The following is a 26,349-nucleotide window of genomic DNA, read 5'->3' as shown; positions in this document are numbered from 1 at the left end:
AGCTGTGTAAACAGAGCAGGTACACACCTGGCTGTTATTCTCATCTATCTCCAGTACAGTACATGATTGTCAAGGTTTAGAATTTTTCCATTACCTATAAAGAAGCAAATGATGGCATCGTGCTAAATAATAATGATCTCTGAATGCCAATCTGCACAGAACATTCTCTTTCCTCATCCCACGTTCATTAGTGTATAGCGTGGCAAAGTGCCTCCTGCAGACACATTTCACGGCTTTGGCTGTCTTTCACTTGGCTCACATGAAAATATTAGGACTGAAGCAGTGGGAGGATATGAGTAACAACCCAACAGCTAACTTGCATGATTCCTTTTCTCTATGTTTTCTATCTGTGGAAAATCAATAAACTGAAATTAATTTTGTTTTTGTTTTTTTAAACTGATCTGAAATGTTTTGGGTTGGTGTTCACAACAATAGCTTAATTTACTACCTGTATTACAGAATTTAACCTAACAAAGAAAATAACATTGCAGGGTGGGAACATGGCCATATTCAGATGATTGCATATGAATGTAGCTTCTCAGGGAGGCTACTTTTATGGCATATCTAAGAAGCATTAATTCTATTAAAATCCATTGCACCTTCATTTGCCATAATTATATGCATTCTGCCCTTTACAACTTCACAACATAACACCAGAGCAGTAGGCAAAATGAGGTGTACAGCACTGGACATTCCCTGTTCATTAGATGCACACCCCTATGTGATCTCTCCACTGGTACTGGTAATAGCGCATGGCATTGAGGGGTGTTCTTAGAGGAGTGAATGGGATCTGAATCGGACATTTCCTGCTTCCTTTTACTTTGGAATACTCCAGCAAAGAGGACTCAAACATTATACTATTGGTCCTAGATATGGGCCTTCATGTCCAACTAGTTGACATCACAACTGTTAACCAGGACAAGGGGTAAATGGTAGAGGAAGCTTTTGGGACCTTTGATCCTTCACAGAGCATATTATGTTACTTTTTTATTTCAGGGGAGCAGCAAGAGAAACATAAAAAGGCATAGAATTTGATTGCCAAATAGGATTAAATTGTACAACTGTTTCGCATATGTGATTTTCTGTTTTACTGTCTATTTCTTACCCCAGAATGTTGTTTTGATGGGTTGCTATTACATTCTCTGCACTGCTTTAATGTTCTTACATATTGATCTATGAGCATCTGCATTAGACCAAGGACAGTATTTATTTTGTTTATTATCATGGCCAGATTAGTGTTTAGAAAGGCAACCGGGTATACAAACCATACCAGCCTACTTATGTGATTGTTCATGGAGCTTATTATAAAAAAATGAATTACTTATTATAATAATAATAATAATAATTAAAACCATGTAAGGAACAAAGGCCCTCATTCAGAGCCGTACGCTCTGAGCAGAGCGCACGCTCTGAATGAGGGCCGCCCTCCATAAAAATGGAGCGTCCTCCTGGACGCTTGTATAGCTGTGGGTCACCACCCACAGCCTATACGAGCGTGCAGTTTGATGGCCGCGATGGTCGTGACCATCGCGACCATCGAAACTGCGAGCCGGAGCCTGCGGTTGAGGTTTTCAACCGCAAGGCCCGGAGTGATTTTGGCTCTATCAGAGCCAAAATCACTCCCACTGACATCACTAGTGATGTCAGTGGGCCGGCTTCTGACGGTAGGCATTCCCTTGGGAACGCCCCCGTCAGGGAGGCACGCCCCCGGCATGCCCACCAAAGGGGGCGTGTTGCCAATCAACATCGACAGCACGCCCCCTTTGATCAGACACAACGAGCGAAGGACTTTCCTTCGCTCGTCGCGTCGGGCGCATGCGCACGACGGAGCTCCCTCCGTCGTGCGCATGCTCAGTGCAGACCATCGACCCACTTGCGAGCGGACAGCCGCTTGCAAGTGGGTCTGAATCAGGGCCAAAGACTGTAATCCACCACTAGGATTTATACTCACAGGTAGTTGGTATCAGGGATGTGAAGTCAGGGGAGGCAGGCAGAGCCTCCCCTGTCATACTCCTGAGATTTGATACAAAAATTATTACAATAATACAAAGAAGATATTTATAACTTATAAACATCTTTGTTTATTATAATCACCAGCTTTGTGGAGCTCCCTGGGACTGCAGTGAGACGAGAGATGAGGCAGCAACTGCTCAGCCTCGCTTCTGTATAGTCAGACACTGCTTGCAGAGATGGGGGCGGGGCCACACCACGGGCAGTAAGCTGCACAGAAAGAGAGCAAATAGAGGCATGTTTCTGAGTATGGGGGGCATGCCTTTAGCACTGATAGACCCCTTGGCAATGGTCAAAGTGGGAATTTTGAAGTGGGGGTATGAAAATGTAGAAGTGGTGGCAGCAGTGCAAGTAGTAAAAACGTGCCAGCGGCAGCATGAGTCCGCGCCAAAGGCGCGCGGGAAAAATTTTCTTGGCCGGTCGTCACAAGGGGAGTGTCAGCATGACACACTGCCCGTTTCTTGTCACTCTAGGAGCTTTCCTGTACATTCCATTACAAATACACCTTACCTATATGGTGGTTTCTCTGCAACGGGGAACCTCTGAAGAAACTGACCCACCCTGGGTAGATGGTGTCCTCAGTCAGTATGAGATCACATGGTCCGGAAGAAGCCTGTTTGTTTAGGAATATAAGTTATAACCAATGTCATCATCATAGAACAGAGGTTCAACCAGACTCATGCCCTGTGTCACCTCCTGCCCCCTGTATCCCCACTAGCTTTCTGCCCCCTGCCCTGTCACTCCAGCCACACACATTGTCCCCACAATAAATAAAAAAAACACATAGGTTTTGTATAAAAAAAAAACACACATATTGGCAAGAATAGGAAAAAAGAAACACATAGGCCACCACAGGAAGTAAATAAAACACATAGGGGGAATTCAATACTTCTGTGCGGCGTCAAAGCTAATGGGTGCCCGACGGAGCAATTAAATTGCTGCTCCGTCAGGCGCCCATTAGCTGTGGGAAACACAAGTCCATGGTTTGGGTGCCCAAACGGCATGGGTGATGGGGTTCACAGGGTTGGTCGGGTACACGGGTGGTGGGGCAAACAAGGGTGGTGGGGTGTACAGAAATAAGAACTGATGGTATTACTCAACAGTTGTGTCAGTCTGAAAAGGAATATGGCCCATAGTCAAGTGGTTGTGCGGAGTGTGAGCAGGGGAGCAGGAGGCAGTGTGGGAGCCAGTGGCAGCAGAGAGAGGAGGGGCAGCAACTAAGAGACCCCGGCAGCAGGAAGAAGCTCCACGGCTCAGTTAAAGCATCAGTATAATGGGGGCGGGTGGCACAGCAGGGCTCCGCATGTCAGCACTGCTGGGGGTGGGCAGCACAGCAGGGCTGTGCATGTCAGCATTGCCGGGGGCGGGCGGCACAGCAGGGCTCAGCAAGTCAGCATTGCCGGGGCAGGCACAGTACAGCAGGGCTCCGCATGTCATCATTGCCGGGGGCGATAAGCACAGCAGGACTATGAAGCATCAGCATTGCCGGGGGCGAGCGGCACAGCAGGACTCCACATGACCTCATTGCCAGGGTTGGGTGGCACAGCAGAGCACTGCATGTCAGAATTGCCGCAGGCGGCACAGTAGGCCTCCGAAGCATCAGCATTGCTGGGGGCAGATTGCACAGCAGGGATTCACAAGTCAGCTTTGCCGGGGCAGGCAGATGCTGGATGTGCCGGCACAGCAGGGCTCCGGAGCATCAGCATTGATGGGGGCAGGCCTCACAGCAGGGCTCTGCAAGTAAGCATTAACGAGGGTGGGAGGGTATTCCAGCGGAGCTCCGGAGCGTTAGCATTGCCTAGGGGTGTGCAGGCAGGCGGCACAGTAGGGCTCTGCATTTCAACATTGCTGAGGGTGGGCGGGTGGCACAGCAGGGCTCCGGAACAGGCAACAGCTTTCCCCGCATAATGCTCAAGCCACACCTCCGCCTCAGCTCTGCTGTCTTTGTGGAAGCTGATACTGTAAAAATAAAAATGTTTTAGTGCTTGAGCTAAGTGCCGGTATGTCATACCGTTGCATACCGGCACACTTCGAGTACTGACCCTTGGATATGTCATGTGATGAGGAAGTGCACTGCAGTGTTTAGAGATTGGAGCTCAGTCAGCAGAAGCAAGATTAGACATATGGATGCAGGTAGGAGAATCAATGGACACTGAAGCTTAGTGTAAAGAGGGGAGAGTTACAGTGAGTAGTGGGTGAGCCAGGCTTCCAGCACGCAGACCCATCTCATCTGTGCCTCCCCAGCCATTGACCTCACATGTCACTGGTTTGTATTCATGTGCAGCAGCAGCATTCCATGAGGGAAAATACATTTTACAGTAAATTACTGTCATGACTCTTTTCACGAAAACATGAACATTGGGCTTATTATGAAGGACACAAAAATAGTCCAGACTGAGAGAATGGCCCATGGAAAACTCATTGTAGATGTTCAGCCTTTCTTTGGTGAATAAAAAATATCTATGTCCTACGCCTCTTCATTTTATAGAAGCAATATTCTATATTGCATGCTGAGATACATGTAGCAATGGTTATGCTGGAATAAATGGTTATGTAATATTCAGCAGTCTAGGGCTCCCAGCTTTCCCATGATATTCCCATCTTTTCCACCCAAAATCTTTTATCGGCTCTTTATTCTATAATTCATACTTCTAATGATTAAAATTTTAACAGGACATGTGGGACAAGTTATTGTGTCTAGTTTACTTTAATTGGTACCTAAAAGCATGTATTAAGCAGTTCTGATTGCCCAAGGACATTTGGGTGGTCTTTCTTTACCGAATTCTGGGAGTCCTGTTTGACTGCTGCAGTAAGTAAAACATGTGCGCAAACAAGTCACACACACACAAAAACACACAGACACACTTTCTATTTACTCACATATACAGTTTTTACTTGTCAGCAATTTCATATTGCTTGCTCTGTTACAAAATACTTTGGGCGGGATGCATGACACATTACATTTTGAATGCAATGCATACCGTCACTTTTCGTAAGAATAATTGCATTAATAACGCTGTATGCTTTAAAAAAAATCACATAGGACAGGTCTCCTGGTAAGATCTGTTCTTTGCGAAAGAAGGTTTACCGGATACATGACCCAGAAGTCATTCTACGCATGTGTCGAGTGAAGCACGTGTCGAGGAATGGGGGGCTGGGAGGGATCCGATTGGCTCCCCCACTCTAAAGATGGCGTTGCCCACGGCATTCAGGCCCTGGAATGTATCGCATTCTTTAGCTTGGTGCATATATGGTGAGCGGCCAAACCTCCAAAAACATAAATTTCAGAGGTTTGACCACAAAAACTGCATTTCTGCATCCCGCACCTTTGTGTGAATAAATGCAATGGCAATAACCAAGTGAAATTTAAAGCAATAGGGTCCAAACAAAATTTTGCTATATTTTAGGGATTCTGAATCTCCTACATAACAGTGTGACAGTACTCCATACTGTTCCTCAATTGTTTTGTTATTTATGTGCTTGTCTACCCCATACTAATTGGAACTCTCACCCTAGTCTCCCTTGTCCCGCTTCTCCCCTTAGTTTCCAGGACTGTGCTCACACTGTGGGATCTTAGTTATCCTGTAGATAGTGAGATTTCAGATTCTCACTCTGTGATGTGTGCTGTGTAATGTCAGCCCTCCTGTGAAAAGAGAACCTCCCTATGTCTTACTGTATACTCTTATGTCAGGGAAGGTGCAGAGCAGTGCAGCAAAGCATAATCTTTGCAGGACCAAGCTTCAAAATACAGTGGAATAATATTATTATAATACTTTCCTGCTCGCAGAATGTACAGGAGTTCTCCCTGACTGTTAGGAGAGCTGGGTACTCGATTCTGCCAACAACTGGGCAGGAACTTGATGATGTGATTTGCGGCAGTTTGCCATGGCAGCATCATTATGGTGCGCCAACTGCATCAAAACGCCACCTTCCCTTTTCCCCTACAGGCTCTCAGGCTACCCCTACAGGAAGTCAGTTATGTATGATTATTTTTAACAGTTATTGATATAGCACCAGTATATTCCGCAACTCTTTACAATCAGAAAGACACATAGTAATAAAACAAGACTGGATTTAACAAACAGACAACGAGAAAAGACGGCCCTGCTCGCAGTCTCAAACTCTATAGAGCAGACTTACAATATATTCTAATTTTTCTATTGCTCAGTGAGTTACTGTTCTCACTTATAATGGTAAGGAAAATTCCTGTCAAACAGTACAATGAGTAATATATAGAGCTATCGTAGGATAAAAATAATGCGGATACAGTTTAAAGTAGCAGGAATAATATACCTTTAATTGTACTGGTTCTGCCTCTTCATCATCACTGGGCAAAACCATCCTGTAGTGTTGTTACATAAGATGACTAGCCCAACTTCAGCCATAACTCATTGGTTTCTAGATCTGCATAACCAGCTCTGCATTCCATGGGCTGCATAGCAGTATAGAGTGTAAAGGACAGCATTATAGGCATATTTGAGCCACAGTGGCATACCATACACTTATAGCAGTGATAATTCACATAATATCATTTCTGGGCCTGTTTATTACAAATATAACTTCCTGCTTTTGTGCCACTACAGTACTTATACTACAGATCACTGTGTATTACAAACTGTGATGCCAGCCACTAAGGATTAATGGAGATTCCAGATAATGATGTATAGCATACAGAAGAGCGCAAAAAGGTGCTGGCCAGGTTACCGTTACTTACTACAAAAGAGCGGGTGTGACTCCATTGACGTTTATAGTCATGGTCAAGTGGACTGTCAGGATTATAGTAAGGTTACATTGTTAATGGAAATGTAGCAAAAACTGATATGAATTATAATCAACGCCCCTAAAAAAGTGAAATGATAGGAAAATAGTGTTCCATCTACTTATTAGTGAGAAACATTGGCTAATGTTGTTTGTTAAGTAATGAGTGTATGAGGAGAAAAAAGATTAGTAAATATAAACTTAGCATACGGTAGTTATATATGACTTAGAACTGCGTTATTAACAGATTCTCGCTATGGTGAGAACTGGCTGAAGTTCAATGCTTGCTAACTGGAAACTGAATATACAATGTGGATTATTATGTAATTCATTCTTGTCTTTCTCTGTGATTTCAGGGTAATAGATAATGGGCTGTGTGCAATGCAAGGATAAAGAAGCAACAAAACTGACCGATGAGAGAGATAACAGTCTAACTCAGAGCTTAGGTTACCGCTATGGAACAGACCCAACGCCACAGCACTACCCTAGCTTCACTGTGACTACCATTCCAAATTACAACAACTTCCATGGGACTGCAGGGCAGGGCCTAACAGTCTTTGGAGGGGTGAACTCCTCGTCACACACAGGAACCTTGCGTACAAGAGGTGGAACTGGTAAGACCTCAACATTTTTTACATTTTGTTGCCACAGATTCCGAATTTAATAATAGATTGATTGAGTAGAACTTGTTTGTACAGATCCAGAATGTATTGAGTCATGTTAAAATAATTATATGAGAACCTGAAAAAAAAAGTCTGCAAATGTAAAACAGAGATGACTAAAGCATAGTTGCCGACTTTCTAGCTGCTCCTTCCGGGAGGGAAGAGACAGATTGTCAGGAAAGGGGGCGTGGCCAGCAACAGAGGGTGTGGCCGGGCGGATGACTGCAGTTTGTGGGCGTAATGGGGCGGGGTCACGCGATCGCATCATTTTGGCCCCGCCCCCGCTACACAGTGCCGATAATACAAGCATTGTGAAGCAGGGGGCCAAACTAATGAGGCTTGCCTGCCTTTCCGGGGGGCCGGGAGCTGCAGCCGACTATCGGGAGGCTTCCGGCCAAATCAGGAGGGTAGGCAACCCTGGACTAAAGTCATACACTTGTAATCAGTGCTGTTTTTTATCAGGAGCAAGCAGGAATGCCCTGGGCCAAAATTTATTTTTCATAATATTCGTTTTATTTTAAAGTTTGAGTACCTTCTTTTCTAAATACTATAAATATGTATAAACAATATATATATATTTATACATATATAAATGTTTTTCTATAGCTCCACCCCCAATAGCTCCACTCACAGTACCTGAACCTATTTTTCCAGAAAATTAGCCCTGCTTGTGTCTGTAAACTGAAGTCTACACAGGTGCAACACATTACTCGGATTGTTCATTGACTCCACCTGTGAAGACAAAAGAGCAATTCATACAAACCAGAGATTTGATTTTATAGCAGCACAAATCTGTTGAATTTTACAGTAATTGTAAAGGCATAATTAGTGTTATCATCATCCGTCCACAGTGTAGGGCCATGGGCAAAAGACAACATACAAATTAGAGAGATATACAAGATAGACAAAATAAATGCAGACATGAAAAAAAAATGTTTGGTGGTGACCATGCTCATGAGCTTACAATCTAATTGGAAGAAGGCACAACTGAAAAATTGTGTGGTCACACTAGAGTGGGTAGCATTGATTGGAGTAGGGTAAGTTCTAAGTAAGAGATGAGTTTATAGAGAGAATCTGTAGATGTGAAGTCTGATCAGGCAAGTTAGGGAATCTCATACTTAGGTAGTAACACAGAAGAAATTTTGTAGGTGGGAATGAGAGGTGTTTTCCAGAGACAAGGCAAGTCTCAAGCCAGAAGGAGAATATTTTGAGATAAGATTTGAGATATACTGTATAAAGTAGTGGAGCTGTTGAGGGCTTCATAAGCTATGGTGAATAATTTAAATAGGATTCTGGAGGACATGGAAAGCGAATGTAGGGATTTGTCCGGTGGTGCGTCAAGAGAGCAAGATAAGATCACTCTTGCTGCGGAATTTAATTTGAATTGAAGTGTGGTTATGTGGGTGAGGGTACGCAAGATAATGAGAGAATGTATAACAGTTTTGGTTGCATGGTTAAGTAAAAGGCATATTATTTCAAAGTTGGGGGACCGAAAGATAGTATGGATGTGAGGTATAAAGCTGAGGACGACACCAAGGCAGTGAGCTTGGGCATATTGAACATTAGGTAGCATTTGGACATCCAGTGGAGTTAGCAAAGAGACAATTGGTTGGAAGTGATGATACAGAAGGGGAGAGGTCAGTGAACAAGATGTAGATTTGGGTGTATTGCAGATGTGGTACAAGAGAAGAGGTGTACAGGGAGAGAATTATAGAGCCAAGAACAGTGCCTTGTGGTATCCAGGCAGATAGGAGTACATTGGAGGTTATACAAGATAGATACAATAAAGGAACAGTGCAGTGGGTAGGAAGTGAACCAGGAAAGAACAATGTCAGAAGCATTAGAAGTCCAGGAGGATGAGTATTGAGAAGTGACCCTTTGCTGTAAATTACATTAGATTTCTTATTACTTTTGTAAGTGCAATCTGGAGTGTTGATGCGGAATCCTGCTTGCAATGAGTCGTGGAGGTAGAGAGATGAGAGGAAAATAGAATGTTGTACTCAAGTCACTCAAGTGCTTTGGAGGTACAGGGCATGAGAGAAATAGGATGAGCAATGACCATCCCTCAGTGCTCATTGTGTTCATTGTAAGCAGTGGTGGAGGTATGAATTTGCAGTCACACCGCCTGTATGAAGCTGTTACTTCTAAACATCTTAGTTGTAGTGAGGCTGTCTGTGCCATTAAATCTCCTACACAAGTCAGTTGCCTATATGGAAGATATTGTACATGCATTATTCTACAAGGCATTCCTTAAAAAGGACCTTTACGGGAGTTTTGCTAGGAAGAAGCCCTGTCTTAACAAGGTTAAGGTTCTAAAGGCACATCATCCCGCAAACATAAATTCCAGAAAATCTCTGGAAACAAGTTGTTGATTTCTATTGTTCTGGAAAGAGTTAGAAAGCCATTCCAGAGTTTTTTAAGTCTCCACTAAAGCACAGTCAGAGCCATATGTCCAAATCCAGAGAGTTTGGGACAAAAGCCAATATCATGAGGAGTTTCTGCCCTGACAAAATATCTCCAAGAGCAAAGCGTCCAAGAAGTTTCAAAGAACCCTGCAAAGACATCTAGAGACCCTGCAGTGACAGCACTACTAGTGGTGCTGTTCTATAAAGCTCTTCCGGCAGACAAGTCTGTGCACAGATGTCGCAAAGCATTTATTGGAAAGATACCGCATTTTTCTCATGTTACACAATTCAGTAAACAACATGAAACATCTTCTACTTTAAACTTGGTAATACACTGGGCCGACTGTGTGTGTGTGTGTGTGTGTGTGTATATATATATATATACACACACTAGGTGTGTAGGAGTCATGATACATGCTAAGTTTGATCTGTGCTGTAACAAGATGCAAAAATATTTTTTTTAAATAAATTCTCCTGAAAATGTCGGCAGTGTCACATATAGCTTTTCATAAAAATGTAGTTTTCACACCTGAAGTAGTTTTCATGTTGGTGAGTGTTATACAGACTGTTGTTCTGGTTTTCAGTGTAAATAATATAATATGAACCCTTAATTTTCCTGAAAAAGAAAATCCCAATTAAAGTGGAAAAGATTAGAACCATACATTACAAACATTCATACATACAAGAACATTTTTATGACACCAGAATTTTACATTGACCTGGACATTTTAGTATAAGCTATGCCTAGAAATGGTTTCAATATGATAAGCATGTAATATTCAATAGAACATTAAAATAATTAAAATACAAGGTATGAGATCTCATTTTCATAAAGCATTGTGGTCAGACAGTCCAAACTCTCCACATTGAAAACGTCTCTATTAATTAAAGAGGACATATTTTTTAATTACATGCCTGTTAAGAATTGGCAAAGGCCACTTTAAAACATATGGATTCAATTACATTGGGTTATATTGGAACTTCACTGGCTAATATGTGACAGAACTACTTAACATGTGAGCTAATGTACTGCCACTTAACATGTGATCTGTTCTGTTCCCTTAGGAGTAACGCTTTTTGTGGCTCTTTATGACTATGAAGCAAGAACGGAAGATGACCTAAGTTTTCAGAAAGGAGAAAAATTCCAGATACTTAATAGCTCGTAAGTGCTGGCCTGACCTCAGTTTTAACTTTGGATTATTGTTTTCTTTTATCCACTTTATTTAAGTCAACAACAAATATGTAATAATAAAACAGAAAAAAAGGAGAAGTATTTTCACATTATCCATAGAATACACAGATATGTTCACTATAAAGAATTAATTATAATACATTACGGATTTAGGGGCTGATTCAGCAAGGATCGCTATTCTGCGTATACGCACGCAACGCAGTTGCTAATATCAGCGGTGATATGTAAATGCATTCACATTGTGATTGCAGCCTGACATAAGGACGCCCTCTTCCCCTTACTCACATTCGTATGCTTTGGCAACATAGCTAAACAATCGGTAATATCGAGTAACATCGGACCCATACGCACAGTTAAGGCAGGTCAGACCTCACTCAGGAATTGCTAACTTCAGCGTAAGCTATGAGGCCTCAGACTGCGTCTGGTATCGCAGTGGCTAATTTATGCACGCCCCTGCAACGTTGTCCCAACACACTGGCACGCCTGCATTCTCCCAACCACCTCCCAGTCTCCACCCACCAACGGCACTTCCTGGCAATCACTCTGCCATGGGTCTGCGTATACACTTATTCTCCTTCTCTGAATTTACACATATACTTTCTTTTATATTTCACTGTCTTGTTTCTTTAGGTTATATTTTAATAAACATACATTAAAAGTTATATTGTAATAAATGTGCATCCATTAATGACAATTCTCTTTTCTTAGCCTCTGCGATCGCACATGCACACTGCTATGCAAACGCATGCACAGAATGCAACAATCTAGGCTAGACACCAAAACTATGCTTTTCCATGACAAAGCACAAATGGGCAATCTACATGCACATGCAACAATTGCAGCTGGAACCCAGTCATCAATAGCAGCACATATTAAAGACTAAAACTTCAGTTGTCTTCTGTAAAGGATCTAGAACATCAAAGACAATCAGTGAAGCTCGCCAAATTCAATTATGCTTAAAGGACAGCCCAATTCCTTCTATGATAATGTTTAGTTTGCTTTATTAATTCAATATTGGACAGTGAGGAGTTGCCATGACCTATCTTACATGCTTCTCTAGCAAGAAATACAAGTAGGTCTATAGGTTTAATTACAATCATGTCCTGTGGATTTTACTGAGTTTGCCACTCCAAGAAGGGATAATTCTGGGCAGCCCCTCAGTGTACTTACAGCTTGTACACATGGCTTTATTTTTATATGCATTCCATTCACATTTGAGATGTGTGGAATGCATGAAAAGACAAAATTGTGATATCAGTGGTATTAAACACATGATGCCTTGTATGAGCTGTATGTTTACAGTGTAATTGGACACAACCAGAGCAATTGTGTAGACCAATGGTTGCCAAACTTTTTTGAATCACGGCACCCTAGAGTATCAGCATTTTTTTCACGGCACCCCTAAGAAAAAAGTTTGTGTTATATGTCACCATTAGGCAGGGCTGTAGCTAGGGTAGTGCGGCCGGTGCCACCGCACAGGGCAGCACAGGTCAGGGGCGCTGTTTGGGCCTGTCAAATTTCTGTTTATTATCATTCTCACTTGTAGCTTCCTCTTATTTCATCCCCAGCATCTCCTTGCCTCCACTATCTCTTCCCTGGCCCTTCCCCATGAGGCCATTCCCCTTTTTTGGGTGCATTATGTCCCTTTGAAAAATGAGGGGGGCGCCAATGCTCTTTCTGGCACAGGGCACCAATAACTCTAGTTACAGCTCTGCCTTTAGGTTCCGTTATGTGGCGGTGGAGAGGGCTATGCTTCTTATTGTCAACATATTTTTTGATTGCCAGTCATTAGCACTGGTTTTGCCTATCACACTTACTAAAAATAATTTTATTCAGTAGTGGACCACCAACCCGATACACCCCTGCAAGTGCCGTGAGGCACCCAGTTTGGGAACCACTGGTATAGACAGATGCATGGAGTACCCTCAGAATGCATATGCTTGCAGGGGCTGATTTATGGGTCAGTCCACCCCTAGGCAAATTTTATTATTTTTGTTATCAGGTTATAAACCCTAAATTGGCAGTCTACACATGTCCTACCCATGCACAGTCCACTCAAGATAGTATATAGCACAGTATAGTGGAAATATTTTGTTACTGGGAAATAGACTGACAGTAAATCAATAAGCATCCAAGTCCCGCTCCCAGAAAGTGGTGCTCTATGTGCCTAATGGGAAATTCACCACTGTCTTTGTGTGTTTCTGCATGTCAGGTGCTGTCTGATTGCTCCGTGTGTATATACCTTAAGAGACTATCCTCATGAACAAGACACTGGAGGCAGAACTGGGTTCCTCCCCTCCATCTTTTATATCATTTGCTTGGTATCATTTGTATAATAAGTACAGTTGTGTTAGTTTGTTGTAATTGTGTCTGATACAGTATGGAAATGAATCCATTCTTAAATAGATCTTTATTTGGAAATTCCAATATAGAATATGAAATGTTCTTCCTTCTTAGTGAGCAGTGTGAAGTGTTAAGTGATATTAATTTACTGATGTATCAATACAATTTTCCAGTTTTATTGTTATTATCATTATTGCTTTTATTATTATTATTATTATTATTATTATTATTTCTATATCACCTTGCTTCTAATTTTGGACTTTTTAGGATAGCTAACCTATAGTATTTTATAAAAAAATTTATGACTTTAATTATGCTTATATATTTGAAAAAAGATTAATATATACAAAATTCACAGTAATTTTTCTAATAAAATGCATATTAGCTTAATAACAGCAGTTCCTTGTTACAAACAGATTGTTTTCTTTTATTAATGAAGTGTTCACAAATAGTGATTCCTCTTTTTGGTCAATGTTGATTTTGTGTCTATTAAGTAATGAAAACATTTTTAACACTAAAACAAAGTTTAGTTAATTCCAACTATTGTCTAGTATATTTAGTGGTGGGGGACCAGTTCACGCTATACACTAACATGTATACAGATTATCTGGGTAACATTCTCAGGAAATGATAATCAGTCACAGTTATAGGGGAGGGATGGGAGAAATGTGTTATTACAGATGGTGATGGTGGAGGGATACTACGGGTGCAGTGTAACACATTGCTTTTACTTAACCACTTAACTGATGAATATATTTTTAAAAATTATATACAAAATATTTATTTCCATAGGTCCCAATTTCAACGTTAGCCACGACTCGCCCCAGTGGCGATAGATCCCCAGTGTGGCTTTGCCCCCACCCAGTGGCGTAACTAGGGTATTTGGAGCCCAGGGCAAATTTGAAAAGGGAGGCCCCCCCACCATGTGTGCGCGCCTTCGGCGCGCGCGGCAAAAAATGGGCGTGGTCACTTAAAAATGGGGCGTGTCAACATGACACACCCCTTTATTTTCAAACTGAACATTCCTATCCATATGCACCTTAACCCCAGTAGTACCCCCAGTATGCAGTTGTGGTCCCTCTCATGCAGGCCCATAGTAGTGCCCCTTATACAGTATCCCCAGTAGTGGTCCCTCTTATACAGCCCCCAATTAGTTCCCCTTACTCAGTACCCCCAGTAGTGGCCCCCCAAATGCAGTGCCCCACGTAGTGTTCCCCCTTATGCAGTGCCCCCAGTAGCAGTCCCCACAATGCAGTGCGCCCAGTAGCGGTATCCCCTTATGCAGTGCCTTTTTATATAGTGCCCCCAACAGTAGTCCCCCCCATGCAGTTTTCCCAGTAGTGGTCCCCTTATGCAGGCACCCTGTAGTGATCCCCCCTATCTAGTGCCCCCTGTAGTGGTCCCCGCAGTGCCCCTAGCAGTAAGCCCCTTATATAGTGCCCCCAGCAGTAGTGTCCCCCCCTCCCATGCAGTGCCCCCAGTAGTGGTCCCCCTGATGCAGGCTCCCAGTAGTGACCCCCCCCCCTATCCAGTGGTCCCTGTAGTGGCCCTTCCTATTATTGCCCCCATTAGTGGTCCCCCGAGTGCAGTGCCTCCAGTAATACAAGGCCCCTTTTAGAATGCCCCCAGTGGTAGTCCCCCCCCAAGTAGTAGTCCCCAGTAGAGTAGTCCCCAGTAGAGTAGCCCCCCCCCCAGTAGAGGTCCTCCCAATGGCACCCCCAGTAGATGTCCCCCCCAGTAGATGTCCCCCCCAGTAGTAGCCAACCCCTCCCCCGTTGTGCATATAGGTTTAAAAATAAATAAATATATATAAAAATATACTTACCTGATTCCACGCTGCTCCTGTCCGCGATGCCGCTCCCGCCCTCCAGTCCGCCCGGGCTGGCGCGTCAGCATTATGGGACTGACGTCATGACGTCAGTCCCATTACCCACTGCAGGAGCCGGACGGAAGTCCGGCTCTTGCAGTGGGTGCTGCAGCAGTCAATGAGAGTCTATCTGACTCTCATTGGCTGCTGTTTAACACACGCATCGTCGCCAGCGCTGGCGGCGATGCGTGTGTTATGCACAGCCTGAGCCCGCCTCCTGGCGCTATTGGGCAAGCGCTCAGGGGGAGGGAACGGGCTCAGGCGTGCAGCACAGGACCGGCGCTGGAAGCCTAGCGCCGGTCCTGTGCAAATGTGTAGCGCTGACCGCACTCATTGCGGTCGGCGCTACACTGGCTAACTAGGGCGGGTGGGCCGGTACCGTGGCCGGCGGCGCCCCCCCCCCGCGCCGCCGGTCCAACGGCGCCCAGGGCACGAACCCCGCTCGCCCTGCCCTAGTTACGCCACTGCCCCCACCCCAGTGTCTACAGGTCCCTATTGAAGTTTTCCCCAGTGGCAATAAACCACCTTGGAACATTAACCCCATCCCCCCAATGGCTATGGATGCCCCCCTCCCATGTAGAGCACAGCAGATCAGGTTAATGGGGGGCTGATCATCAGTGCAGAGATCAGATAATACTGCCCAGGGTTTAACTTAATGTCTGGAGCATGCGTTTTAGAATACCGTTGCAAAGCATTTTGGTGTGCGAAATCGTTAGTCCGCTACATCACTGACGGCGTGGACCTGGAGCAGGAAATCATTTCTGCACCTCTGCATAACTGATTTCCAATTTAAAATGTCAACAACGCCACAGGAGGGCATGGTCGTATTGGATTCATCCATGTCATAGAAAGCCTATCGGCTGCGGTCACATCCCATGTGACCGTACCAGTTAAGTGGTTAAAGAGTTTTACATATGCAGCAGAACTGTATATTTAAGTAACAAGAGAGGGCTACTTAAATAATCAGTTCTGTACATATAGTAATAGTGAGAAATATTAATATGGAAAATTAATTTCCTTGGAGGATTTGACATTTCACAGATGTATCCTTATGAGAGTATACTTCTAGTTATGTAATGTACCCTCATAGTCCCTAACTTACTGATACACAATATAGAGGGAGAAAGCAATACTTAGCATCAAATGATTTGCTCAACTCCTTCTGTCAGTGAAAATGTTACTTCCCCCACATAGATGCCATAATCTTGGCCAATGCATAGACTTCTAAGCAAATCTTTCTGTGAGACATTGCGAACCATAAGCCATTGCAAGTATGTGCACCCATGTCATGTAGGCACCACCATCTTGGCCCATAAATTCATGTTGTTCCCTGCAAATACTGATCACAAAGGAGGATTTACACTGCAGTTTCACATTTTGTGCGGTTTGCAATTGACCAGTATCATCTATGCAGCCATCTTATTAACCATATAAATATGTTTTGTAATAAAGGATGATGAATAATGCAAATTGTAGCTGGTAGAAGATGTAAATAAACAAATAATATTTATAATATTCATCATTCCTAATACTTGCATACTTTTTATGAATCACCTCATAGAGATCCTGCATGGGCTGTCCAAGGGGTACGTGCCACTATGTCATCATGGTCCCACTGCCAAATGCTCAGCAGTGGGTGGGGCAAGGATGATGCAATTCATAGTGAATCATTGCCCCGCCCACTAAAGTGGGAAAGTGGACAGGTTTTGAGATTGTGGAATTCTCTCCCAGGAGTCCGGTAGAACTCCACACATTCAGCAGTATCCTGGACATTTTGGCAGAGTATGGTGTGGTGTGTGCATAAAACGCATTTGTGTGTATGTGTAAAATGTGAATGCTGCCAGCACTTGTCAGGTCAAATGGTAAGGGACTTGCATGTGAACTGGTTACCATAATTGATGCTACCATGCTGATAACTTACTGCCAGCTTCTGTTTCATTGTTCTATGGCAGGATTTTCACTTTTTTGTTGCTTTAGCCACTGCAGTATAGCCACAGTAGTATAGCCACTGCAGTATAGCCATGGGGAATCGGTAAGAAATACTGACGGCTAAATAGCCAGCGGTTCTCCTACCGATGCCGGAACCCCGAAGGTTCAACATCCCAACTGGGGCTGGTAAGTAGGCTAACCCTCCCCTGTACGCCCCCCTAACCCTAACCCCGCACCCTAAACCTAACCTTCCCGGGGGGGGGGTCTAACCCTAACCTCCCCCGGTGGTGCCTAACCCCTCTCCCCATAGCCTAACCCTATTACTCCCCGGGGTGGGGTGCCTAACCCTAAGTCGTCCTGGGGGTGCCAAAACCCTCATCCCCCCACCCCACGCGGCTAACGGTAACTTGTCCACCCGCTTACCTTCATTCAAGATGGTGGGTCAGGATTTCGGCGTTGGAATTTCGACTACTGTCTTTAGTCCCGGGTCGGGATTCCGCTGTCGGGATTCTGATGGCCAGCTTCGCGGCCACCGGTAATTTCACCGCATCCCAGCCACGGTAGTATTGCCACTGCAGTATAGCCATGGTAGTATAACCACTGCAGTATAGCCATGGTAGTATAGCCACTGCAGTATAGCTACGGCAGTACAGCCACAGTATTATAGCCACTGCAGTACAGTCACAGTAGTATAGTAACTGCAGTTTAGCCACGGTAGTATAGCCACAGTAGTATAACCACTGTAGTATAGCCACTGCAGTATAGCCACGGTAGTATAGCCACTGCAGTACAGCCACAGCAGTATAGCCACTGCAGTATAGCCACGGCAGTACAGCCACAGTAGTATAGCCACAGTAGTATAGCCACTGCAGTATAGCCACGGCAGTACAGCCACATTAGTATAGCCAATGCAATGCAGTCACAGTAGTATAGTAACTGCAGTATAGCCACAGTAGTATAGCCACTGCAGTACAGCCACAGTAGTATAGCCACTGCAGGATAGCCACAGTAGTACAGCCATGGCAGTATAGCCACTGCAGCCACAGTAGTATAGCCACAGCAGTACAGTCACAGTAGTATAGAAACTGCAGTTAGCCACGGTAGTATAGCCACAGTAGTATAACCACTGTAGTATAGCCAAATTAGTATAGCCACTGCAATACAGCCACAGTAGTATAGCCACTGCAGTATAGCCACGGCAGTACAGCCACAGTAGTATAGCCACTGCAATGCAGTCACAGTAGTATAGTAACTGCAGTATAGCCACGGTAGTATAGCCACAGTAGTATAGCCTCGGCAGTATAGCCACGGTAGTATAGCCACAGTAGTATAGCCACTGCAGTACAGCCACAGTAGTATAGCCACTGCAGTATAGCCACAGTAGTACAGCCATGGCAGTATAGCCACTGCAGTATAGCCACTGCAGTATAGCCACAGTAGTATAGCCACAGCAGTATAGCCACAGTAGTATAGCCACGGCAGTATAGCCAGAGTAGTATAGCCACTGCAGAAGCACAGAGTTGCAAACCATCAGTTAATTAAATTGTATGTTTTAAAATCAAGTAAAATGTTGATATCTCAGTAAAAATTACAAGTTCAGTAAAAATAGGACATCTTGCTGACATAACTAGACTACATAGAAGCATATTGCCTACTCTTCAGAAGTTTCTTGGAGACTGTCAAATTAGAGACACTACTGTAGTCCGGGAATCTGGAAAGAGCAGGCAATTCTTCTACAAAGCTCTTACCTCTTGAAATGTGTGCAGAGGTATGATACGAGTAACCACAGAATGACGCAGACCTTATGCTGTGACTTGTATCATCACTTTTTTTTTTTACCACACAGTGGGCCTGATTCAGAGCCGGACGCTATTTGCAAACGGTCGTTCAGAAAAACGGGCCGGCTATTTAAATTGAGCGCTCGCTCTTTGCGGTCTGTTGACGCCTCTATGTCTGAGCGAGCGAACGAAACATGTGCTCGCTATTTTGTAAAGACGCCCCCTGGGCGTTCGCATCATACGTCATCTCCGCTATTTATTAGATTAATCGAGTACATCGAAAGGAGTCTGAACTGCTCACAGTGCTTGTGGTAGGTTTTACTTCCCGCAATCACTGCGAGCAGTTCAGGCTAAAAGACAACCAAGTGACGTGGTCGGTGACGCTGCTTTGTTAATTATGCACACCCATTAAACGCCTGTTTTGACCGTTTGGCACGCCTGCGTTCAGATCTCCACTCCCCGTTTTCAAGCACCTTTCCCTGTTACCACCCACAAATGCCTCATTCTGTCACTCAAATTACCAGGCCCTCGCTGTTTTGCGAGCGCACGATTTCCGACCGCAATGACTGGTTGGCGCATGTGCTTTACGACCCATACGCAGATGTGCGAACATCGCTCGGAGCGAGCGTCCGCTTACGAGCGGCTCTGAATCAGGCCCAGTGTGTATTGTGATGGGTGGGGCTTGATGATGTATTTGACCCACCCACTTGATGAAGTGAATCCAAGTTGGAAGCAAGGTAGTAAAAGAAGGCAACTATGACATATAGAACAGTACATGGTTATGTACAGTATTAAACCCTTTGCTTACAATGCTTTGTTCATTTCTGCTTTAGATGGTGCTACAGATTTCAGTTCTACACCATTTTGTTATTATAGAATAATGTATACAAATGCTGGTTGTTGGTGAATTTTGATTCAATTATCAGCATAAGGGGCCTATCCATTAGCAGATGTATTTCTGAGCGATGAAAGACAAAAGATATCCCTTGAAAATTCCGGTGGCTGTGCTGAACAATATCTGTCACGAACATGACAGATTTTGGCGAACGATGAACGATATCGCATGACATCATTCAGGGAGTGGATTTTTTCCTCTGCAACGCTCTGTAGCTGCTGCTAATATCTTTCGTCGTTCGTTGTTTACCGCATATAAACTGCACAATAAAGCTAACATCGTACAGCTATATGCGATAATTAACCAACATGTTGGATAGATGAAAGATTCAATTTATCGGCCACGGGAGTTCTATCATTGAATTTATCTGCTAATGGATAGACCCTATAGCATAGTTCAGCAATTATCAGATGTAGCCACTTACAGTCATGTTCTGTGTGAGAATGGAAAATAGCCAAGGTAGCGGTTTACCTATATGTTCTCTGTTTGAGATCACCCGGCCTCTTTACAGCCACTGAAGTATGAAATTTATGGGTAATGTCATTATTTCTTTGCAGAGGCTTGTACCCATCGATAAGTAGATAATGTACGTAGATAATGTGCAGACAGTATCATTAAACACAAAAGTTAATTTACATATTCCTGGGACAAAATAGAAATAGACCGCTCTAATAGGAAAACAGACATATGAGCTGGGCTGAAGGGGCTACCATGTAAACTGCACAACCAAGAAGTTTAGCATTTTTATAATACAATTCGTTTTTAAACTTGTAATGCATTATCCATCATGAATGAGATGAAACAGACATTGTTGAGCCCGGTGAGAAATATTCCTTTCTAAAATGCCTATTAAGTCAGAATTGATTTGTTGTTTCTTTCCAGTCATCAAGTGGAATCAATAAGTATTAACTCTTCCCCATTTCCAATAACCATCCAGCTTCTCCTTACCTATGATTGTGACTTAGTTTGTAATATGTCAGCAAAGGCTCCAATCTTCTAGCAGTGTCTTCAGAATAAACTACTGTACTTGAGGCTGAGATTCCTGTTGTTTTCACTGTGTGTGCTTCAATTTCCTATAAGCAAATTGAGATTCCCTCCTTAGGATCAATGTGTTTTGCTCCATTTAGCTGTGGCTATAATAGCAACCTCTGCAATTCTTCCCTCTTAATTGGAAGAGCCACATACTCCACATTTACCCTCACAATCTACAGGAATTGTAATATGCTAAAATGATGGAACATACGTACATATGTTCTGCAATTTTACATGTCCTAAGGTGTGCTAGCTTAGAGAAGATGATATAAATGTAGGATCATTTCTAACCGTAGGATATGATGAATACCTTGTGGATATTTCTCCCTGCCAAAAACGCACATCCCATGGTTTATCCAGTAGGGAAAGATCCAGAACTCACGGCATTGTGCAAGTGCTGAATGTTGCCCTGACATCAGTACAATACATTTTGCAGCTTTCCTTACAAACCTGGGTCCCAGTTTTTATAACAATTTCAATATCTAACCAAACCAGGGCTCCATCACCACCTCAAAAAGAAGTCAGTGTTTATTTGGGTAGACACATGAGTCAAAAAATAAATTCCTGCTGATAGTGGATATAACCTACATCACATTGTCATTGTGTTTGATTTAGCTATAGCAGCAATTTGTGACAATGACCTATACAACTTGAGCCTGATGCGGAGTCATGGCCGCTTCCTGTGATCGGAAATGCCAATGCGAACATCCCACTATACAGAGTCGGACACATCTTCCTGACCATACTGCCCCCAGCCTGCAGCATTTGAGAGCAGCCGTGATCACTCGTATCAGCATACAGTATGTACCAGTTGTAGCATTAGTGCAAGAGATCCGACTGATTCTAACAAATCTCTGCATAGGCTCATCTCAGAGTAGGACGCCATTGTGTGCACACATACATGGCAACTTTATTCTACATGCAAACGTCTTGTTGCCACATAGTAATGTCTATCCAGCCAGGAAAAGTAGTGTCTGAGATTTGCACGACCCAGAATCCCTCACAAGTACTTTGATGCATATGCAGCCTATGACGTATGTGTAGTTTGTTACAATCGCTCGATCCGTCCTCATTCGGAATTGTGTTTTATTTGCCAACTGTGCAGTGGTTTGGTCCCCATCATCTCTGATACCAAATGTGATGTACTATATGTGCTATGCTACAAAGTGGCCTGGAGTGTTATAGCTCCCTGTCAGCAGAGACACCCGTGACAGAAGGGGATGTAGAAAATCTCATAATGCAGTTACGTTATATCAACACCGACAGATTTGCAGCTGAGAGCTTGCCGTGAAAAAATAATACCCGTTCATTTCAAGATCTGTGATCCGTGCAGCTGCTTTCATTATTTCATGATTTAGGATGACGTGCTGTCATCACGGAACACAATGCTCTGTAATCTGACTTCCTTCATGAAAGGACCAATTGCTTCATTGGTCCAGTGCTTACAGAGCTTTTAGAAATCTCTACATTACATCTTCTGGACACACATGAAAAATCTGAACTATTTTAAAGCTTTGTGTTACATGAAACACGACACATTTTGATGTTGACTCGGTGAAATGTATCAAGTGTACAAAATAAAGACAATGTAAATGACCTGTTAATATATCTCAGCAATGACTGTGGTTTTACAGATTTTTTAGTAATGCAAAAGGGGCAAAGACAGTGGCAAACGCAGGATTTTGATAGGGGGATTTCCAAATACCGAATACAGAGCCAATGAAAATAAATCCACAGACATATATATATATATATATATACTGTATATTTACACAGTATACATGCCAATAGCCCGGCACTCCCACAATCTTACTAATGTCCAACGGTGCCCTCTGGATAGATTTGATACTGTATGAAATCAGATGAAAACAAGCAGTATATATATATATATATATATATATATATATATTTGATGGACTGTTCAGCATTACACACACACTGACAGACACACTTACAAAGTCTACACACACACACTGACACAGACTACACACCATACTTGCCTACCCTCCCGATTTGGTCGGGAGCCTCCCGAAAATCGGGCGCCGCTCCCGACCTCCCGGGATGGCAGGCAAGTCTCCCGGCTGCCGCTGACCCCTCCTGTCCCACCGCAAGTCTCCCGGCAGTGAAGGGGGGCAGTGACGCGATTCGCGTCATTTTGGCACCGCCCCCCACTTCACACTGCCTGTAATATCGGCAGTGTGTAGCGGGGGTGGGGCCAAAATAAAGTGCTCGCGTGGCTCCGCCCCTGCCCCGCCCGCAAAAACTTCTCATCTTGCCGGCCCCGCCCCCGTCTGCTGACCACGCCCCCCCAGTAATGCCGATCTGGCTGCTCCCTCCCGGAAGGGGCAGCCAGATAGTCGGCATGTATGCTACACACACACTGACACAGACTACACACACACACACACAGACACACAGGGCTGCCATCAGAAATTGTGGGGCCCAGTACAAACAAAAAAGCAGGGCCCCCCACCTCCACTACCCACTGAGCTACCCCCTATATTAATTACACACATATATATATATATATACACACTATAGACTTGCCAAATAACGTCAATATATGCCGAAAGAACATAGTATACTACCCGTCATATTGATATACCACATGCACAAAATACTACTACACAATCAACCAGATATAATACTACAACTCTTAACCCACCCCAATCCCAAAAAAACTATTAGTATACGACACTCCCACAATACAATACTACACACCCTAACCTACCTTCCCTACCAGATAAAATAGGTATACACACACCCTTATAAATTACATCCTTAAGCCTATCTCAATTCACAGATAATATATGTGTACATCCCCAGATACATTACTATACCTCTCATCCCCCTTTCCCATCCCCGATGCATAACTATACACCCCCAGATACATTTATCTCACCCCCTTCATACATTACTATACCCCCCAACCTACCTTACCCCCCCAGACAATATTTACCCCCCCATACATTACACCCCTCAACCCACCTCACCCTCCAGGTAATATAAGTATATACCCCCACTTCACCCACTTAACATGAATAAGTACTGTACATCACCCTTACCTCTGATTGCAGCATTATGTGTCCCTCACCCCGGCTGCTGCCTGCATGGGACATGGACAGGCCCATCAAAGCAGGAGGGGGCGGGGCCTCGTAGAGGGGAGTAGACTCTGGAAGAAGCAGGGAGACAGACAGGCCAGGCAGAGCAGGAGAGAGAGGAGGGGGCGGGACTTAGTTAGGGGGCGGGAAAAGGGGACTTACCTCATCCCAGGGGAGAAAGAAGAGCAGGTGGCCTTGCATAGAAGCAATATCGCAGATTGTGAATGGAGCAGTGCTGGAGCCTTTGCTCTGCCCTCCTATGAGAAGGGTGCCAGCAGCTGCCTGCAATGCATGCCGCTAGTCACAGTAACAGGGCACCGTTGATCCTAACAGAAAACTGCTCTGTACTTACAGACAGACATCTGCCTGTAGCAGTTCACAGGCAGGATCATGTGCACTCTGCGGGGCCCCCTCTGAGCCCGGGCCCGGTACATAAGTTCCGGTTGTACCCCCCTGATGGCGGCAATGACACAGACTACACACACATACTGACAGACACTCACAAAGACTACACACACACACACCGACACAGACTACACACACACATACAGGCAAACAATGACAGCATAATTTATTAAAGTACACCCCCCACCCGCACCTCCTCACCTGCGGCTCCAAGATAGAGCGCCGGGAATAGAGAGCCTCTCAGCCGCCTCTCACACTGCCCCATCGGAACTGCTTGGGAGGAGATGCTTGCTGTCGCTACAGCTCCCCCTACATTCAGCCAGCAGCACAGCCCCAGCCAGTTGTAAGTTAGCTGAACTCCGGCTGCTCCTTCTCTTTAGAAAAAAGAACATCAGCTGTGCGGCGATGGAGTGGCGGCCCGGGGGTGGGTTCAAGGTACTCGGAAACCCCCCCTGCGTGCGCATATGAAAGGGGACAAGTTGCTGTTGCAATGGCATAGAAACACCAGCAGCAACAGCTGAACTCTCCCCCCCTCTCACGGCCCAATATCACCCTGGACTTGTGGATTTTTGTACACAGCCTCTGCGAACAAAAATCCATGAGTCCGTTGGTACTGTATGTGCGGCATATAGCCACGCTTACTCGCCGGTGGGACATAGTCGTGCCTAATTGAATTGACCCCACATAGTTCTCATATGGTGGAACTGATGGTGTGTACTGGAAGCAAATTATTTCTACTCTCCCTTGGAACCATGGCCCTCATTCAGACCCACTCGCAAGCGGGCGCATGTACGTTAGGCGTACGTACAAAATTATTTAAATTCAATGGCTCGCTCGTATTTTCGTTCGCATCTAAAATTCCTCCCTAAACTCAGGCGACCCCTCCTCTAACTAACGAGCGTGCGAAATAGCGAGCGTACATCCCCGAAATGGCTTGAAGGGAACGCACGCACAAGTGAAACCGGAAGTGGCCTTGTCAGATGTCGATTACCTGCTCCTTTATTCTGCCTACCTCCCTCAATCATATCATGCCAATCAATGTATCAATTAGCTTAATTGTTTTTTTTTTTTCAACACAATGCAAGAAACTTTACTCTTGCCCATGTTTGTGTTTACCCGCAGAATACGTACAGATGGAACATTCGCTTTTATTGTTCAAAAAACATGTGAACCACAATTAAACAATTGTTCTATTGGTGTGGATCCCCGCATATTTTCCGGGGTTCATTTCTTTATTTAAATTTGCTTACGCATGTCACTGCATCAAGCCTATCATAACTCTCCAGAGATTTCTGGCCCTGTTGAACACATGACTCATACACTAACCAATAAAATTGCTCCTGTTAATTTCCAAAATACATTAGCCAATCAGAAATTTATTGCACACTTTATCAAAAATGTTTTGTATGAAAAACTCCATTGCCATCATGAGAGCCTCCGCATTCACCAGGCGCGAGCTGCTGGTGCTAACGGAGGTGATGGATCGCCGTATCACCAGCCAGCCTCCACCCATCACCAACCGGCAGAAGCGCTCCGCGTATGCGGAGGCACGGTCCCGCCTGCGGTCCTTGGGTTCACGCCGCAACATCGGGCAGCTGGAGCGCAGGTGGTCAGACCTGCAACGGCGAACGCCCCGCTTGCTGGCATGCTTTCGCATGCAGATCCTGGAAAGTAAGTGTTATGTATTGTGGTTTTCATGTTTGTGTTTGTGGGGCAAACTGCGTGTGCATGTTTCCCTGTCTGTCCTATTTATTATTTGTCCTCATATCTGCGTGTGCATGTTTTCCTGTCTGTCCTATTTATTATTTGTCCTCATATCTGCGTGTGCATGTTTTCCTGTCTGTCCTATTTATTATTTGTCCTCATATCTGCGTGTGCATGTTTTCCTGTCTGTCCTATTTATTATTTGTCCTCATATCAGCGTGTGCTTGTTTTCCCTCTATTTCTGTTTTTTTCATTCTACTCCTATTTG

The 26,349-nt window shown here is 44.2% G+C and overlaps 1 protein-coding gene across 2 annotated transcripts in view; it reads left to right on the top strand.

Annotated features, from left to right (window-relative positions):
- Positions 1-26,349, top strand: part of FYN (FYN proto-oncogene, Src family tyrosine kinase) — a 198,700-nt gene that overhangs the window by 125,975 nt on the left and 46,376 nt on the right. For both annotated transcript variants that reach the window (XM_088460490.1, XM_088460489.1), the window contains exons 3-4: positions 7,125-7,382; positions 10,901-10,997. In XM_088460490.1, the coding sequence (XP_088316616.1) occupies positions 7,136-7,382; positions 10,901-10,997 (344 nt within the window). In that variant the 5' untranslated portion in view covers positions 7,125-7,135. The remainder of the gene's footprint in view (positions 1-7,124; positions 7,383-10,900; positions 10,998-26,349) is intronic.

Source organism: Taudactylus pleione, unplaced genomic scaffold (assembly GCF_031769625.1).
Source record: "Taudactylus pleione unplaced genomic scaffold, aTauple2 ptg000046l, whole genome shotgun sequence".
Taxonomy (NCBI): Eukaryota; Metazoa; Chordata; class Amphibia; order Anura; family Myobatrachidae; genus Taudactylus; species Taudactylus pleione.
This window is presented reverse-complemented; position numbering and strand designations above follow the sequence as displayed.